Source organism: Orbicella faveolata, unplaced genomic scaffold, assembly GCF_042242905.1.
Source record: "Orbicella faveolata isolate gen_17 unplaced genomic scaffold, um_ofav_v1 contig_14, whole genome shotgun sequence".
Taxonomy (NCBI): Eukaryota; Metazoa; Cnidaria; class Anthozoa; order Scleractinia; family Merulinidae; genus Orbicella; species Orbicella faveolata.
Genome location: NW_028301541.1, coordinates 5,361,812 through 5,378,858, shown reverse-complemented (window position 1 = coordinate 5,378,858; position 17,047 = coordinate 5,361,812). Strand labels below are relative to the sequence as shown.

General features: G+C 37.3%; 1 protein-coding gene across 1 annotated transcript; it reads left to right on the top strand.

Annotated features, from left to right (window-relative positions):
- Positions 1 to 201: 201 nt before the first annotated feature.
- Positions 202 to 15,680, top strand: LOC110068558 (polypyrimidine tract-binding protein 1-like). The gene is made up of 22 exons (XM_089286321.1): positions 202 to 284; positions 376 to 429; positions 3,077 to 3,107; positions 3,494 to 3,516; positions 3,755 to 3,826; positions 4,412 to 4,492; positions 6,384 to 6,460; positions 6,715 to 6,787; positions 6,885 to 7,052; positions 7,148 to 7,199; positions 7,583 to 7,641; positions 7,884 to 7,984; positions 8,087 to 8,169; positions 8,939 to 9,022; positions 9,465 to 9,544; positions 10,675 to 10,708; positions 11,587 to 11,679; positions 12,307 to 12,401; positions 12,496 to 12,614; positions 12,742 to 12,816; positions 13,160 to 13,223; positions 13,756 to 15,680. The coding sequence occupies exons 2-22, from the start codon at positions 379 to 381 to the stop codon at positions 13,825 to 13,827; spliced, it is 1,587 nt and encodes a 528-aa protein (XP_089142447.1). The 5' UTR covers positions 202 to 284; positions 376 to 378; the 3' UTR covers positions 13,828 to 15,680.
- Positions 15,681 to 17,047: the final 1,367 nt, after the last annotated feature.

Sequence of the window (17,047 nt, the reverse complement as noted above, 5' to 3'; positions counted from 1 at the left end):
TCTTTCTGAAGCACTTTGTGAAGTCATTCGCTGAAAATGTGGAAACTTTAGAGGACTTACGAATTAATTATTTATCACAATGATTTTCAATAGCTTCAAATTAGTGAAAACAAAGGGAGTTTAGCTTACCGAAAAGCCTCTAAGAGAAGGTATTCAATCACGTGCAGCAATTACGCAATATCATTGGTCCACGTTACGAGGTCCATCCCACAGTGCCTCACGTGTTTTTATTTGCAAATTCCAATCAGTCGCCATCTTGTTCCTGTGACTGAGCAACGCTCGAGGTTTGCTTTGTTTTGAGCTTGACGTTTTAGAAGTGACTTCTCGCACTTGTGCAAGGGTCGATTGCTGATTATTCCGCTTTCTTTCCAACAGAATATGACAAGTGTCGCAGCTTTGGCTGGGATACCCACTGCCACAGGAACTAAGGTAAGCTTGCAATCGGGTCGAGGCCATGTGCTATAGTTAGTGGGAAGAATCGACTGCGAAAACGGCAACGGATTTGACTTCCGTTAAAATCATCGGCGGTGATTGAAGACTTTGCTTAAGGGTCGTAAACTTGGCTATTTAACAGAGAATAAGCTTACGAATCGTTCAAGCTGGCTACGAAAGAAATTATTTTACGATCGACATATCTCTTTCCGGATTAGAGCACGTTATCACTTGTGATAGAATTTAGGTTCATTTCCTTAACCAGCAAAGGTTGCAAGGGGACTGTTTCTTCTAATTTTCTTTGACAAAATCCAGTAAAACTGTCCGATGTAACGAAAATCGTAGCAGGGAATGTTAAATAATGTTTTCATAAGATCTTAAGGTACGTGAAAGCCTCGATTATTCAAGCGAAATCTACCCGTCGTGGTAATTTTAAGTCTTCGAGGGGGTTGTTTACACTTTTGCGAGATCCAAATCTGGAATATTTTATGCCTTTTTGCTAGTTTTTCTTTAAGCTTTCCGACGGTAGGATTCATATCATATTGCTCAAACCAATCTTAACCCTAGGAAGCTAAAGTTTCATTTCCTTGGCGTGGAAGTTTATAGCCGCCTCACTGCGGTTCATGCGTGGCATCAATTAAGTCAACATTTACTAATGCATTATCTAAAGACGCCAAAACGCTTCGTTAACCAAAATTTCTTCATCGTATTTCCGAAACGAAGGAAATTATTGATTTCGCTTTCGAAGGGAACGGGTTTTTTTAACTATACGGCGAGCACGTGAGAAGTCGACGAGGAAATAAATTGCCAAAAGAAAAACATTCTTTAGCTCTCGCAGTGTTTCTATGGCTTTCTTGGTTCCTATGAATTTTTAATGTAAGGCCCTTTTAGGTGGTTTTGTTTTGTTTTATAATACGATAGTATCACATTTGCCATTTGCGTGAAGGAAATATTGAATTTATTCGGTAAGCGTCTAAATTTGGGGTCATTTGCTCACCTCGAACGTACAAGCCCGTTATAATTACAGTCGGAAAAAATTCGCTTATTGTGAATATTGTTTACCTATTTATATATTCTGACACTTCTCGAGAAGTAAGAATTAGCAAATAAATGAGTTGTTGTTTTCATAGTGGACTACGTAAAAGGAAAAACACGAAAAAATGCAAAGTCTCGAAGAATTCAAGTAAAGCATGTATTCTCCCTCTGTTTACTTACATGGGTAATAAATAATTTTTTATTAGATTTTCAAGGCTCCATTATGAACTTAAACGAAAACCTTTAAAGGTCTTAAATTATTCCAAAACATTACTTTTTTGATAAAATATTGACATCGGCCTCACTCAAGCAAGTCGCTCTCATCATTTCACTTTCTGTTCTCTTCATTTTCATTGGATGAGAGACCACTTGGTCACCTGCAAAATTAACTGCCTATGAAATTAGCTCTGGTCTCCTTTTGTACTCTACTGTCTTCCATGGGTAATGAATAAACAAAACAAGGGTAACGCATGTTTTCTCGAGCATACATGTAGTTAAAGTTTGTGACGAAAAGATGTTTCAAGATGTTCTTGTTAGTAAGAGAAGATGTTAAATGTGAAGCTTCGGAGAAATGATGAGTTGTTTAATAGCTTGTTATTAGCGTGAAATTTCTGATTATTCCATGTTTGTGACAAGCTCTAGCCCGTGAACAGGCTCCTGAGCCAGTTTGTGGTGAAGTGTGAAAGAAACATCTCTAATCAAGACAAATGATAGTTGGCAAAGCTATATCCTGAAAGTAAATATCTTTTGAACATGATGGCACTGCAAAAGGAACAACCCCAAATGCAACTTGACTCATTAAGAAAATATGGTAATACAGTGGTATCCCGATTTCTCAAACCCGTTATTTTTCTCGCGACAACTAGAGCCAAAAATCATTTCCCTCCCCTCAATTGAACCCTGTAATTTTATCCCCAATATTTTGAACTCCCCAATATATCAAATCAATTTTTGTTTCCCTTGGAGGTTCAAAAAATTTGAAATTCAACTGTAGTAGATACAATGTTTAACAAGCTGTACCAAAACTGATTTGAAGTTTGTTTTACAATAGATAACATGAAAAAAGAATATTACCCAGGTCTGATGTAATATTACAGCAGTTCTCAATTGCACATGACCTTCAGAGCAAAATGTCTAAACAAAAGGTTGAGTTTTGGTGGATGTCAGTCATCTCTGCCACTTTGCGGAAAGCCTAGGGGCATGTATGCACAGCTTGTTTGTCAGGGAACTTGAGAATGTACTAGTTATCGGGGCCACCCAAAATTTAATAGAGGTAGTCTCGCTTTGTTTTAGAATAGGCGATGACAGATCAGAGTCCAAAATAGAAATTGACCACTGAAAAAAAAAACATTAAAACAACCGTTTATTATTGTCTTCATGTGATTCCATGTTACCTTAAAGCTTGTTTGTTTTTGAGTAGATTGATGTTTCTACTAAACCTCCTGTAAATTCCCAGTGTTTCCACCACATTTAAGCAGCCACCTCCCATTTCCCTGAGGGTGGCCACTAAATAGGAATTTGACTGTATTTTGTGCTCCTTTTTGCACTCGTCTAAATTGATTTCATTCAGTCTTGCTTTAACATCTTTTTCCCCTTTTCACTGTTGCAGCGTACAGCTGAAGATTTACTTAATATGACAGGTAAGGTGTCACCTGTGTTACAGTACATCATGGGCAGTTTCTAATTTCCCAACTTCTGTGGGTGGGTGTGAAAAGTGAAGGCAAAGCATTTTTCCACAGCCATTATTCGCATCCTCTCTCGGCTTCTCATAGCAACATTTTGAGGGAATTACGGGCTCCTTGTAGACTATGGCTGTATTTAACAGAAGTGTTTGACAAGGCGTACATTTTAATACAAAAGGGTTTGCTGTACTATAAAAATACTAAAACCAATAGATTTTGGTACAGTAACCAGTTATCATCTCAGTGTCATTTGCCATTCATGAAGTTTGTTTTCTGTTGTCAAATTATTTTGTCTTGCTGTTTTATATTATTATATTATTGAATCTTGTGTTGTTTTCCATTAGGTCTTATGGGCGACCAAAAAAAGGTGTGTTGTGTTGAGAAAAAAAATGATTACTTGTATCTTATGCTTTTTTAGAACTACACAATCATGTGAACGGTAATTTTGTTATCTTTGTGGTGTTATCATAGCAAAGAAACTTACCTATTACCATCTGATTGCTCAAACTGCATTTTGTGAAGACAAAAGCAAAACAGCTTATCCAAGGATCTTAAAACACTCTTGAAAGTGGACTGCCTCATGTGCTATATGTTCTTCCTTATAGGCAAGATTTGAGAATGCTCCATCCAAAGTGATCCACGTCAGAAATGTACCAGCAGATGCTGTTGATACAGAGGTGTGTATGAGCACACAGAATTTGTTGTTTTTCTGTCATTTGATTCTCCAAGTTGACAGAGTACAGAGTATCAATAATACTGTACACTGCTCAGTGTACTTGCTTCCAAGAAGATTTCACCCCATGTTTTTCCTTTCTTAGATGTATTTTGCTGTTGTTACATGTGTTTTTGCTGCCTTTTTGAAAGGAGATGTAGGATTGAAACTAATAGCATTGTTAATCTGTAATGGGGGGGGAATACTCTGTCAATGTTTGAGTGGGGGTGTGCCACTGGGCCACTTAAACCCTTACCCAGTACTAGACCATGATCAACTTGATTTTGCAACCCTATTCTAGACTAGGTACCCCTAACCTATCCCAGACTAGCTATCTTTTCCATGCAGAAACTTTGTCACTATTTTAGTCCAGCATACGCTACATAAACCAGTATTTAACAAAGTCACTTCCGAGTGTCAATTTCTATTATAGAACCCTGGAAAAAGAACTCTATTCTGGACTGAATTATTCATACACCGTCCACTTTCCAAGCTCTTGAGCTTAGATTCTGAAAGGCGTCTATTGATAGGTGCTATTTTATTTTAACAGTTGCTTGCTTTGGGGCTGACATTTGGGCGAGTTAAAAATGTACTGCTCTTGAAGTCCAAGAAACCCCATGAACCTACCCAGGTAAGGATTAATTTTGTACTTGTTAGAATTTAAAGTACAGTAATTCCCTTGAAATTGTTCTACTATCAAAGATTTTTTGAAAATTGGCATAAGTAACATTCATGATATGAACAGTAAAAAAATGCAATAAAAAATGGGGTCACCGTGCTTGTTTACGCATCGGCAGGCTCTTAAAATGGGGTACAGTGCAGCTCAGATATATGCAAACTACGCATACGCATATTATACGAGCGTATTTTGCGTATACGCGTATGTTAATACGCGCACATATACGCATATATACGTGCACATATGCATCCTGCCAATCAATGAAAGCTATCATATTTCGAGTTTTCGATCACTTCGCAAATTCACTGACAAACTACCGTTTATTAACACTTGCTTGATCATAAGCTACCAAAAATAGCAAGAATATTGAAACAGTCGCTTGCACTCCCTATTTTAACACGTGAACTTAATGTTTTTACAAGTTAAGATCTGTGTTTCGGCGCGTGTTGGCAAGTCGTTTGTAAAGTGTTAATTGTCTGAACCAATCTGAAGATCTTCGTTGAAAAAATGACATCTCCGGTTTTATTTGACACAAATCGTTCATTCAAACAGTAAAATGCTCTTTCTTTAGCCAAATAATTTTTTATCAAAGTTTCACTGGCACGTCGCTCACTTTTAGTTATTTTTTCTTCGAGGGAAAGTTCTGTGTTTCGGCGTGCATCGGCAAGTCGCTTGTGAGAATGTTTATTGTTTGAAGTGTTCCGAAGACCTTGTCGAGAAAATGATATCTGCGGTTATATCTGACACAAACCGTTCCAAATGGTAAAATACAATTTCCCCGACGAAAGAACTGTTTACTGAAGTTTCTATGGTGCGCCGCTCACATTTGTTATTTATAATTTTCTTCAAGAAAATGTTCTGCACATGTTTCCAAGTCGCGCGCTTGCTTGGACCATGTTTACTTTGTGTCGAAAAAAATTATCATTCGGTTGTGTTTGCTCCTTGAAGATGGGATTGTTGAAGCGTGTAGGTTCTATTTGACAGAAAAAAAACGGTAAATTTTTGATTTAACGGTAAAATACTCTCTCTTTTAATTATATTCAGTCAGTTAATTTTCTGTTAAGTGCCCAATTGCAAAATGTTAGTTTCAGCCAACATTTTGGTAATAACTCTAGTCTGAAGGCATACGCGCGTATACTGCATACACGAATTCAAAATAAAGAAAACTCTTTCTCGCTCTGTGGCAAGCTGTCAAGCCATTGAAAAGAACAATAACCTGTTAAGAAAAGAAAAAACAATAGGTTAGCTCATACATGCTAATCAGGCATACGCATATATACTGTATACACGTATGTGCATATATTCATACGCCTATACGCGTATTGGGCTGATGCGAATTACGCATATATTTTGGTTCGGATATATCTGAGCTGCACTGTATTTTTACTGGTTGTGCGTTAAAAATCACGCTCTGACAGAATTAAGTCTTGGTTACTTGAAAGACAAAATTTTGTCTTGAAAGTAAGGCTTCTGTTATTCACATAGGTCATATTGCTTCATTTAAGCCATTTTTGATTGCCTGGTTGTGGGAATATTGCACTTTTTCAGACAGTTCCGTGGTTAGCTTGGTTAGCCTTGTCTTGGCCAAAATGCACCCACTACGGAACTATTTTCCAAAAAAAAAAATCATGTTCTACTATCAAACTTTTTTTCGTCTTCAAATATGTTCATTATTAGACTGTTCTTGGCAAATACCTGAAAAAAAAAATTGGGGTCACCGTGCTCATTTAAGAGAAAAGGAGCATTCATTTCACTATCAAGCTTAGTTTGAGGTAAATCTGATGTACATGTACATCATATACACTCAAGGGGTTAATGTATTTATGTTCCTGTTTCTTTACAGGGTTTCATTGAAATGGAAGACAAAGAAACTGCCTCCACGTTTCTAAATTATTACTCTCATGTTACACCAACCATAAGGTATATACATGTAGTGAAGTATGGTTTTGTGGATTCTCTGTTGATGATTTTCTATAATCTCCCAAAATCACCCTGCTGACAAAGCAAGTGACATTGTGAGGAAAAATAATCTTCCAATGCTATTGGTAAATAATAGTGCTGTAGTACAAGGAGATGTTATACGTTGATCACTAACACGAATACACTTGTCTGGATGAAGATCTACGATGTTTAAAATTCTGTTGTTGTTGTTGTTGTTGTTGTTTTACCATTAGAGGGCAAGTGGTTTATGTGCAGTATTCCAATCACCCAGAGTTGAAAACAGAACCTTCACAGCATTCCTCAGGGGTAAGTATTTTACATGTGGTTCTGAAGCTACTGTTTTCTTTGTGCAAACTGAGGAGTTATTTGCTAATTTAAAATTTCTATTTTGCCCTTGCTGCAGACGTCTAAAATCATTGCTGCCGGCGGAGACTTCAACACTCCATACTCAGCAGATGGGCAACAAGCAGCTGTTGCAGCAGCTGTTGCTAAAGGTGTTGGGAAAAGCAATGTCATTAGAGCAGTGATTGACAAGTTGTGGTACCCGATAACAGTCGAGGTCCTCTATAAGGTCAGTGTTGTGTACAGATGTACATCTAAAGGTATCTGATAATTGCAAGACTTACAGTATAGCCAGATTCTGAATTTCTGAACTTTTTTTGACAGATATTTTCCAGTCTGGGAACAATTCTAAGAATTGTCACCTTCACTAAAAGTGGTAAGTTTCCTACAAGTGCAGATTGGGAGTTATCAACTATGCATCCTTTTAGTCAGGATTCAAAAAGTAGCCATCCAAAATGCACCATAGGGTCTGCTAGAATGAACAAGTTATAAAGCAACATATGGAAAATAAAACAAGTTCTTTAAAACATGGCCGTCCACAGGACGCCTGGATGGCGATCTGGTTAGGAGCTTGTAACTATGTTCTTGTTTTTAATTACTTCCTGGGGTGTAGTTGTACATAATTTCAAGCATTGCATTCCTTATCAGGACTTGAGAACAAAGAGTTTCCAAACAACATGTAGTTGTTTAATCTTTATCAAAAACGATTTGAAACATGTTTGGTATTTACAATTCTCTCTCCGTTGTTTCCACTCTCAGGCCAGTTTCAAGCCCTTATAGAATTCAGCAGCTCTAGTGAAGCTGAACTGGCAAAATTGGTAAGAACTACTTTAAGTCATAAATTATATTTGCTGATACCTACTTTCCTCCTGGGCAGAGAGAGGCACTCTGCAAGTACAGTGTCTTGCTCGAGAGCACAGTACAATTTCATGTCCAGGGCTTGAAACCAGACAGCTCCATCTGGCAGAGAGCACACTAACCGTGAAACCACCATGCCTCCACTTGTGTAATTCTTATTCTACTGCATATTCCTCACTTTCCTTTGTCTTTCTTTCCAAAGACACTGGATGGACAAAACATTTACAATGGGTGCTGTACATTGCACCTAGAGTACTCCAAGTTAACTACATTGACAGTCAAATACAACAATGATAAGAGCAAGTGAGTGCGTTTGTTACTTTACTGTACCCAAACTCAGGATTGGCCAACCATAAGTATTATTGTGGTTGTAATTTTGTTTGAGCCTGTAATTTCTTTACACAGAGATTATACTCGTCCTGACCTTCCATCAGGTCCAAATGAAAATCCTTTTGGCGGAGCTGACATCGCTAGTTTAGCTGCTCTTGGTGAGATGCACATCCCTTTTAGTTAGTGTAAATTAACTGTTTTGAGTTAAGGTTGTCTGTTTTGTATGGAGTCCTGGTCATCAATATTCTACCCACAGCACATGCACACTAAATCAAAACAAAAAGCATAAAAAAATCTTTACAAAATGTTTAACTATACCACACCCCCTCATGTTTTTCATCTCATTTCTTCTAATACATCCACCTACTTGTACATAAAATCCCCCTCTCTTGTAATATATTTAATCAATGTCCTTTAACGGGCCATTTCTCTTTCATTTATAACCTTTACAACTTCAAATTTTTATTCCCCACCCCCTTTCGTCCCTTCCACCTTTCCTACCAAAAAAAATTCTTGTTGATTTATAGTTTGATTCAGAAGGTTATGAAATGTCATCTTGAATTAAAATATGTAGAGGATATTACGTGGCGACACAGAGATATGAAATTTCTTTTCCAGTGTTGAAAAAATATTTCACGAGTGAGCACAGCTGCCAAGTGAAATATTTTTCAACACGAGATGAGAAATTTCATATCTTCGAGCAGCCATGTAATGTTCTATTTATTATATAAATACCAGTGAAATAACAAACCATTTAACTTCCGCTGCAAAAGGTGCGATTTATTATGTTACCGTAGCAACGTGATTTTTTCACACATGAAAATAACATGTTATTTTCACGTGTGAAGATATCATGTTTTTGTGCAAAAGCTCACCTGGTATTTCATCAGTGTTTATGTAATAGAGTTATTGTTCTGTTGTTTTTAGCTGGTGGTGCTGGAGGTGGTGCAAGCTTGATGGGAGCTCCAGCACTGTTGAGTCTGCTTCCACAAGGAGGGCTGCTACAAGCAAGTAAGCACAAGTCTTAAATGGGAGAAACAGTTTTACAGAGTTGTTAGCCTATGCCATCACCATCGCATGTAGATAAGCGTGAACACGTGATGTCGAAACATGCTCCAATTGGGTGTCAAATGTGGCATAATTGGTCATCAGACATTTGAAGTTTCGCAGACCATAATGTGAACTTTGGTACTCTGAAAGACTCTGAAAGTCTTGCTCCCGTCAATATTTCATGGTTATACTAGAAGTAAAACCACTTTTGTGAAAGGCGTAAGCATATTGACAGAGGTCAGGGTCAATTTCTCTGAAGTCCAATCTTTCTGCCATTTCATGTGCTGAACTTTGAGTGCAAAAGTGCACCCAGGATTAGTTAAAGAAAACCATTAGGTATACTTTTGGAATTAAACTGCTTTTCATCCAAGATTCCCTTTAAAATCAAATCATTTCTTCCCAGATTTCCTTGCTGCCACAGGTGCAAGAGGAGGAATGGGACTAGGGACTCCCGTTGTTCTCGTCAGCAATTTGAATGAGGAGGTAAGAGAGCTTTGGTGCAGTACTAAAGAGTACTGCACTTTACTTTTGGTAGTTTTAGAACAGCTACAAATGCTTTCCAAGTGTCTGTTTGTACATGTATAAAGTGAAATAAGCATCCTCAAACATCATGTGGTACATGCATGCCCTGCCACTGATCAACATGGATCTGTTCTTTTAAAAAAATAATACAGTTGGATCCTGCTTGAACTCAGTCATTTCAAATTCCCTGTTATTCCAAACTTAAACCCTTGGATTTGCCCTTCTGTCGTTACAGAAAGCTGTTTCAAACTTCCATTAAATTTGAAGTATTTTCCCTGAGAGTTCTAAATAGTAGGGTTCAACTGTACCACGTCATGTGCAGGTTGTAAGAATTAGGCAACCAATCACCAAATTCTCCCAACAAGTGTTTCTTCATTTAATGCAGAGACCAGAAGGTCTGTATGTTGAATTCAATATTGGGTACTTTTGATTACCAGTCTGTAACATTTTCTTTCTTTATAAGGATGCTTTAAACACATGTAAAATGAAAGTCAAACTTTTTGGACATAAAACGAACACAGTTTAGTAAGGCTGCAGTCATTCTCTTCATTAATTTCATTTGATTTCTTAATCCTCAAGAAAGTAGCTGCCGTCTTTGTAGGACTGCTTTGTATTATTTTGTAATTATTCTACTTTGAATATTTTGTTATTTTTTGTTACTCTAACCTTTAAGTCAAAGTAACAGAGTAAGGGCAAAAATTTTCATTCTAAATGATATCCATGTTTTAATTAAAGTCAAGAGCAGTAGCACATAATATTTCAGCGATAAAATAATTTATCTTTAGTGTTACTGACATTCAAATACACAAGAACTTCTTCCATTCATTGCTAAACTGTATGTTTTGTTACTTTCTTTGTGTTCCTAGATAACACCCATATCATTTTAATTTCCTTGTTTTATTTTGTGTCTTAACATCTTTCTTTCTCTTGTAGCTTTATCTGCAGCCTGGAATTTCCAAAACCTTAACTCATCTTTTGTTTTTTTCCTTCTTTCCCCTATTATGCTGTGTTCACGGCGCTGACTGATGGTCGCCCCCTTCTCTCTCTTGCTGTGTTCCACTGTTCACGGTCACTTGGAATCCGTTTTCTAGAGGATAAACTGTGACATGCTTTTCACTCTGTTTGGTACGTCTTTTCCCAAGTCTCTGTCATCCAAACCCTTTCTTGTTTTCATTTTTGTTTTCCATGGTTAAAGAAGGGTGATTTTTGATGGTAAACTCCATTTCAATTGATATCATGTTTTTATTGTTTTATAGTTTTATATTTTGTTTGTTGTTGGCATTTCATGAAAGAGCTAATGCTTCTAACTCTTTTTTTCTGGATTACTCCTGAAGTCCATCCCATTTTCATGTAAACCATTTTTTACAGTTACTGTAAAATATTTGTCTGTGAAAAGTATCCCCTTAAGTTACATGTACAGTAAGCAACTGCTTATACCAACTTTCATGGGATCAAATCTTAATCATAAGCCTTCCTTGGCAATGAAGTCAGTGACAGGAATGTCTTACATGTGTATGCTACATGCACATGTATTTTCATGTACTTTTGGTTCACTGTATCAGCTCTCTTGCTTTTGTGTTTTGAAAACCCACTGAAACCTCTACAAAACAATGTTTTATGCCATTTCCATACACAGCACTAAAACTGTTCAACAACCAATATCCAAGTTCTCGAATTGCGCATATGTGTGGCATCTTTTTCTTTTAAAATCATGTTTTTCTTATTTGTGCAAAACCAGCGTCTTTGAACAAACAGTTCCTTACACTTTAGTGGTATTTTCACTTCATTTCTCCTTAATCTCAGGACTTGGAAATTGGCTGTTAACTTTTCACTCCACAAACACTACACATTTGCAATTGTTTTCTACAGTACATGGCAACTATTTTCAGTGTGGAGATCTTGTTAGTACTACATTAGGTATACTGTATACTATCAACTGTGTTGTATTTTGCACTTGAGCGAAAATTGACAGCGTGATTCTCTTCTTTGCGTAAATTTTTTAGGTGTGTATGGTGATGTAGTCCGTGTTAAGATTTTGTTTAACAAGAAGGACACAGCCCTTATTCAGTTCAACTATGTTCAGCAAGCTCAAACAGGTAACTTTGATGTACTGCGACATAGCACCAGTGTGTTAAAGGAGCACTATCAAAACATTGGATAATATAATTTAAAAGCTATCCTACATGTACATGATGAAACTATTTTCTTCCACCTGTACAATGTAGCTCTGGCAAGGAAAAGTGTGAATCAGTAAGTGAACTGCTAGTCATGGTTCCCACCAACACATGAACAACTGTTTCAACTGCAACAGGTTTGGGTTGATACAGTTGACATTTCTCAAGAGAACACTTCTCCAACCATTTTCGGTTGAAAGGTGTTAACCCCAGGGAATAGTCCTTACACGAACTACAATCACATGACATAATCATGCAAATACTTTTTCAACCATTTGAACCTGGTTTGAGTACAGTTGAAAAAGTTGATCAACCAAACCAGCCCAACCAACCAGAAACAGTTGATCCCTACAGAACACAACCAAACTGTGCAATATCTGGTACGGGGACACTGCCAATAAAAGGACATTATAAAGTCAAGGTCCCAGCCACATACAGTTGTATAAGACCTTTGCCATAATACAGAGGAGGCTTGCTTGCTTGCCACAGTTCCAGGAGGCTTGATGTCTGCATTGTTACTTCACTGTATTTTTTGATTGCTTTCTTTAGCTATTACACATTTGAGTGGAGTCAAAGTTTATGGGAAAGAAATCAAAGTGACATCATCAAAACACAACTCAGTTTCAATGCCTAAGGAAGGAGATGTGAGTATGACCAGGGTTTCTGATCCACCTTTCATTGCACACTTCAAAGCCATTTATATAGTATGTACTGACAGTTACCCTTTCCTTGTTGTAGGAGAACAATCTAACAAAGGATTTTACACATTCACCTCTACATCGCTTCAAGAAACCTGGATCCAAGAACTTCCAGAATATTTTCCCACCAAACAGAACGCTCCATGTGTCAAATATCCCGTAAGTACATACAAATTTCATGATAATGCATCTAACTGTACATGTTAAATTAAGCTTACTGTTGGGCAGACAATTAAAGTAATGTAAGTTGATAGAGATCTAAATATTTGTTGTGTTGAATTGACAGTGAGAGCACCACAGAAGAAGAGTTGATAGATGCTTTTTCTGCGGCAGGAACAGTAACAGAATTCCGCTTCTTTCCGTGAGTAATAAAATCACTTAATTTGTTTGGGGTTTTAATAAGTTGTTACTTTTCTAATAATAGTAACTTTATACATTTACACTGGAAAAAAGAAATATGTTTCAGAATAAGATGATGTCATGCATAACTTAAGGCCTTGTATGTGCTGAGAATCTGCAATACTGTAATTGTTCAATGTCACACACCCTATATTGTCCAGGGATGTCTCTATGAATTTTGACATTTATTTAGTTTCTTTAGCATTTAATATTAATTTCAGTATTACGATGAAATGCAGTATATTGTGTTGTTGTATTTTGCTAAGTTCCACATTGCAACTAATGTATTTCAACTTTGATTACAGGAAAGACCGTAAGATGGCTTTGGTGACATTGACATCAACAGAGGAGGCGATTGACGCTCTTATTGTAAGTTTCATTTTACAGATCCTGAAAATTATCATACCCACCCAGGGGTTTCATAAATGTTTCCAGCAGGAAGACAAAAACGTTTTCCAGATGACTCCCTCAGATGAGTCCCTCGCCATTCCCAAGCTAATCTCCAATATGCACATGTGCCCCTGTTCTCTTGTGTGTTAGCTACACTGATTTAAGTAACAGGGGTTTAATTACCAGTAACGTTTTCAGCAGGTGGGCAACTGGTTTTCACAGGCAGGCAAAAATGTTTGAACTGAACTTCTTTATAAGAAAATCTTTCCCTTAGATGGTCAGCCTGGCCAGCAAAATTACCCTCACAGCCAGTCTCTTTGCAGGGTGCCTCACCCTCAATAAAACCCAGTGGAGTAAACTCCCCACCCCACCCCACCCTGTAAAAAAAAATAGCACAGGAAATAAGGGCACTGTAGATCCCCACCATGGACCTTTTAGAGCCTCAACATTTTTTTGGAACTCTGTTAAATGACTTTTGGGAGTATTAATTTATATATATCATTTTCAACAGAAAATGCACAACTACAAAATCACAGAATCGAATCATCTCAGAGTGTCATTTGCCAAGACAAGGACATCTTGAGTGTGGCAGACTTCTCGCGACACTTCACTTCTCTTTCTTTCTTCTTATTCAACTTCATTTTCTAGTGAATAGCTTTTGCTTCCTTACCTTAGTTTTAGTCATGTTGTACTCTTTTGCGTAATGCTCACGCTTGCTTGCATTATCCTCCAATCAAGTTCAGGAGCATTCCAACTGTGCATGTGCATTTTATGCCACGCTAAATTGCATTCACTTAATGCACATAATTCATCTTCAGAATTGTGTTCTTCCAGAAAACTGACTAGCAATGCTTCAAAATCCAATTTCTTCCCCTTTTCACATTTTCTGCTCCACTTCACATGTTACAACATTTTCAAGCAGTTATAGATAGAGAAACACCAAAATAGGAAAATGAACAATTACTAGAAATATTGAACTTCATTTTGTATTATCACCTTGCCAATTTGTATCTGAGGGAAATGTTCTTTTTTTTGTGGAAAGAAATGTTAAGAAAAATCTATCTATCAGTTTTGTTGATCTGTTTTTAAATAACCTGTTTAGGCCTAATCAGTGGTCTACTTGTAAATTCGTCTTGTTGGCATTGGCTTTAGAGAAAACTCTTGACATAAAGTTCCAATAATGAACAAAATGTACTGACATGGTCATGGAGAAATTATATCTTGGTTGCTGTAAAGCTGAAAAAGTGTGAGGGTTGCTTTACTGCTTTATTATTTAGAATGAAAGATAATGCAGAAACTTGAGTGTGCCTGTAGTTTGTTGCCAAGTCAGGTAGCTAACTATCATAACAGGCATTCAGTTAATGATTGTGTTGATTTCATCAGCTCATTTGCAATGGTACTTTAGGAGAAAAGTGATGATAGAGTGGTTATGATGAGCATTTCTAAGTGACCATGCTATTGTTAATTGAAAGAAAACCCATAATGTGGATTTTATTTTAGTTCTGGTGTTTTGACAGTTTCAGTCTCCCAAAGATTTTCCAGGCAATGTTACATCTGAGTTTTATTTCCAGATTCTTTGTTCAGGTTATAAGTTAGGGTTTAATTGCTTTTTTCCTAGTGTTTCAAAATTTTGTGAAATTATGTGAGGATGGACACAGGAACATTTTAAGTAGTTTTCAAGTGACTGCTAATAAACCAATCAGAGTCCTTGGCAAGCATGGGAAGGTTGCATGTTAGCCAATCACGGCCTTAAGAATGGGAGGTACCTATTTTAAACACAGCAATGAGAAGTTCTGTGTAAGATGATGATTAGTCATGTTTTATTGGCTGAGAAATCTAAATAGACCATATTTGTATTCTCGGTATGGACTGGAACTAGAGTGCAACTGAGGCTGATGTGGGGAGTCTTTTCAAATGTAAACGACATTAATTATTAATTAATTAATTAATAATTAATAATAATTAATAATAATTATCTCTTTTTAATGATATTCCCCTGCTTGAGCCTCTATTGCAAGCTAGTTCCAGTCCAGTACCGAAAACACGAATATGGCCTATTGATTGACCTTAGAAACTTGTGCAATTTTAATCACAAAAAGAGAAAAATTGTTAAATCTGTCAGTTGAAAAGTATTCTGTTCTTCTCCACCTCACTATTAGTTTGTCTTGTTTTATATCCAGTTTATCAAGTTTGAACTTAGAAGGGTATACTTTGGTATGTTTGTATCCAGCTCAGCTGCAATTTAAGGTATTGGTCCCATTTAAAATTCAAAACCTTGCAATTCTGATCTTTTTAAAATTTTCCTCAGCGGTTCATTATCAATAAATTTTGGTAGGGGAAGGGTCTAGTTAAACGTTATTCTCGTTAATCCTGTTTGTAGCAACCTTTCATACGAAAAGGATTTAGAAAAAAAATAATAAAAAATTAATTTTCGTAGCTTGTTGCTTAGTGGGTGACTGTAGACTAATCGACTTGGGGGTTAAACGACCGGATGTCCTATTAACTATCCACCGAGAGAACATGGCACCTGTTGTGAAAGAAAGAGAACTCCCGTACCCCGCTTTTTTCGTTTCCTCCGCTATTTTCTTCTGTCCTCGTCTCCTCTCTTACTCTCTTTTCTCCTTGTTCTCTCTCGTGAAGGAAGAGAAACTGTTCCCCTGAGTAAGCTGCAAGGGTGTGGTGGGAGAAGGGTCAGTTTTCTGTGTGGGTGTTGGTGTTTGAGATCCCAAGTGTGAGGCTCAGTAACGTACTGGCTATGACTCTAGATGTTCACGGGTTGATTGTACCACACTAAGAACAGAACAGCCCATGTTTTCAATGTGGAATTGACGAAACAAAGTAACCAGGATACGGGCATGTGACATCTTGAGTGTTAGTGGTGTAATGGCCATTTGTGACTGCTATGCGTTCTTTCATCCTACTCGATCCAATCCAGGCAGTGTTTAGAGTGTCCAACCTCGTTCCCATGGTTTAGAAGGCGCGATTTTGGACAGACCATGGGAACGAGGTTGGAGACCCTTCACTCCCGTCCACAATCCTCTACAACATGGCGTCTGCTTGCCGTGAGCTTCTTTGGAAACATTCACTCTCTTACAGGCTGCAGGTAATTTATATACATGAAATGCCTTAGTTCAAAGTAACTGGACTAGTGTTGGCGCGTAATGTTTCTTTCTCTTTTACCAAGTTATTTGACTATAAGAAGCTGACGCTGTGAAGTAGTTTTAATTGATTTTAATAAGTTAACTAGCTGAACAATATAGATGCGATTCTCATGATGAAAATTGGGAGTTGTTACGCTAAAGATTTCGCGAGATTTTTATTACGGTTGGCGGCGTTCTTGTGTTAAAGGTCAAAGAGAACGGTGCAAATCTCGCGCAAATATATAATATTGCAGGAATATGAATCGCAAAAACCTGCGCTGAGTTGTCACAACAAAATTGTCGAGCGCTCCACATTGCACGAGACAATTTTTAAGCAAAGAACTTGCAAAAATTATCGCCCCATGTATCATAATGTTGCTTCGATGATAATACTTCCGGGTTAAAAGTTGCTTTGCATAAACATAGATTACAAATTGTTGAAAACCATCGCTAAAATTCGCCTTAAATGTTGGCAGGTGCTTTTAAATTTTTTTACATTTCTAACTTGCCGCGTGCCGTCCTCTTCAGAAAAAACAACATAAAATGACCGAATTCTACGTTTCCCAGAAAAGCTTGAAAGGCTTTTTTTAATGCGTCAGTCGCTTCTCGTACTCGTCAAAACAGTAATCATTGTTTTAGTAAAATGCAGACACTTGCGATATT

What these genes read in the sequence shown, in the direction of transcription:
- LOC110068558 (XM_089286321.1), top strand. Translation starts at nt 379, where the DNA reads ATGACAAGTGTCGCAGCTTTGGCTGGGATACCCACTGCCACAGGAACT. An exon ending in CCACTGCCACAGGAACTAAG is followed by an intron (nt 430 to 3,076) that starts GTAAGCTTGCAA and finishes TCACTGTTGCAG; the next exon opens with CGTACAGCTGAAGATTTACT. An exon ending in AGATTTACTTAATATGACAG is followed by an intron (nt 3,108 to 3,493) that starts GTAAGGTGTCAC and finishes GTTTTCCATTAG; the next exon opens with GTCTTATGGGCGACCAAAAA.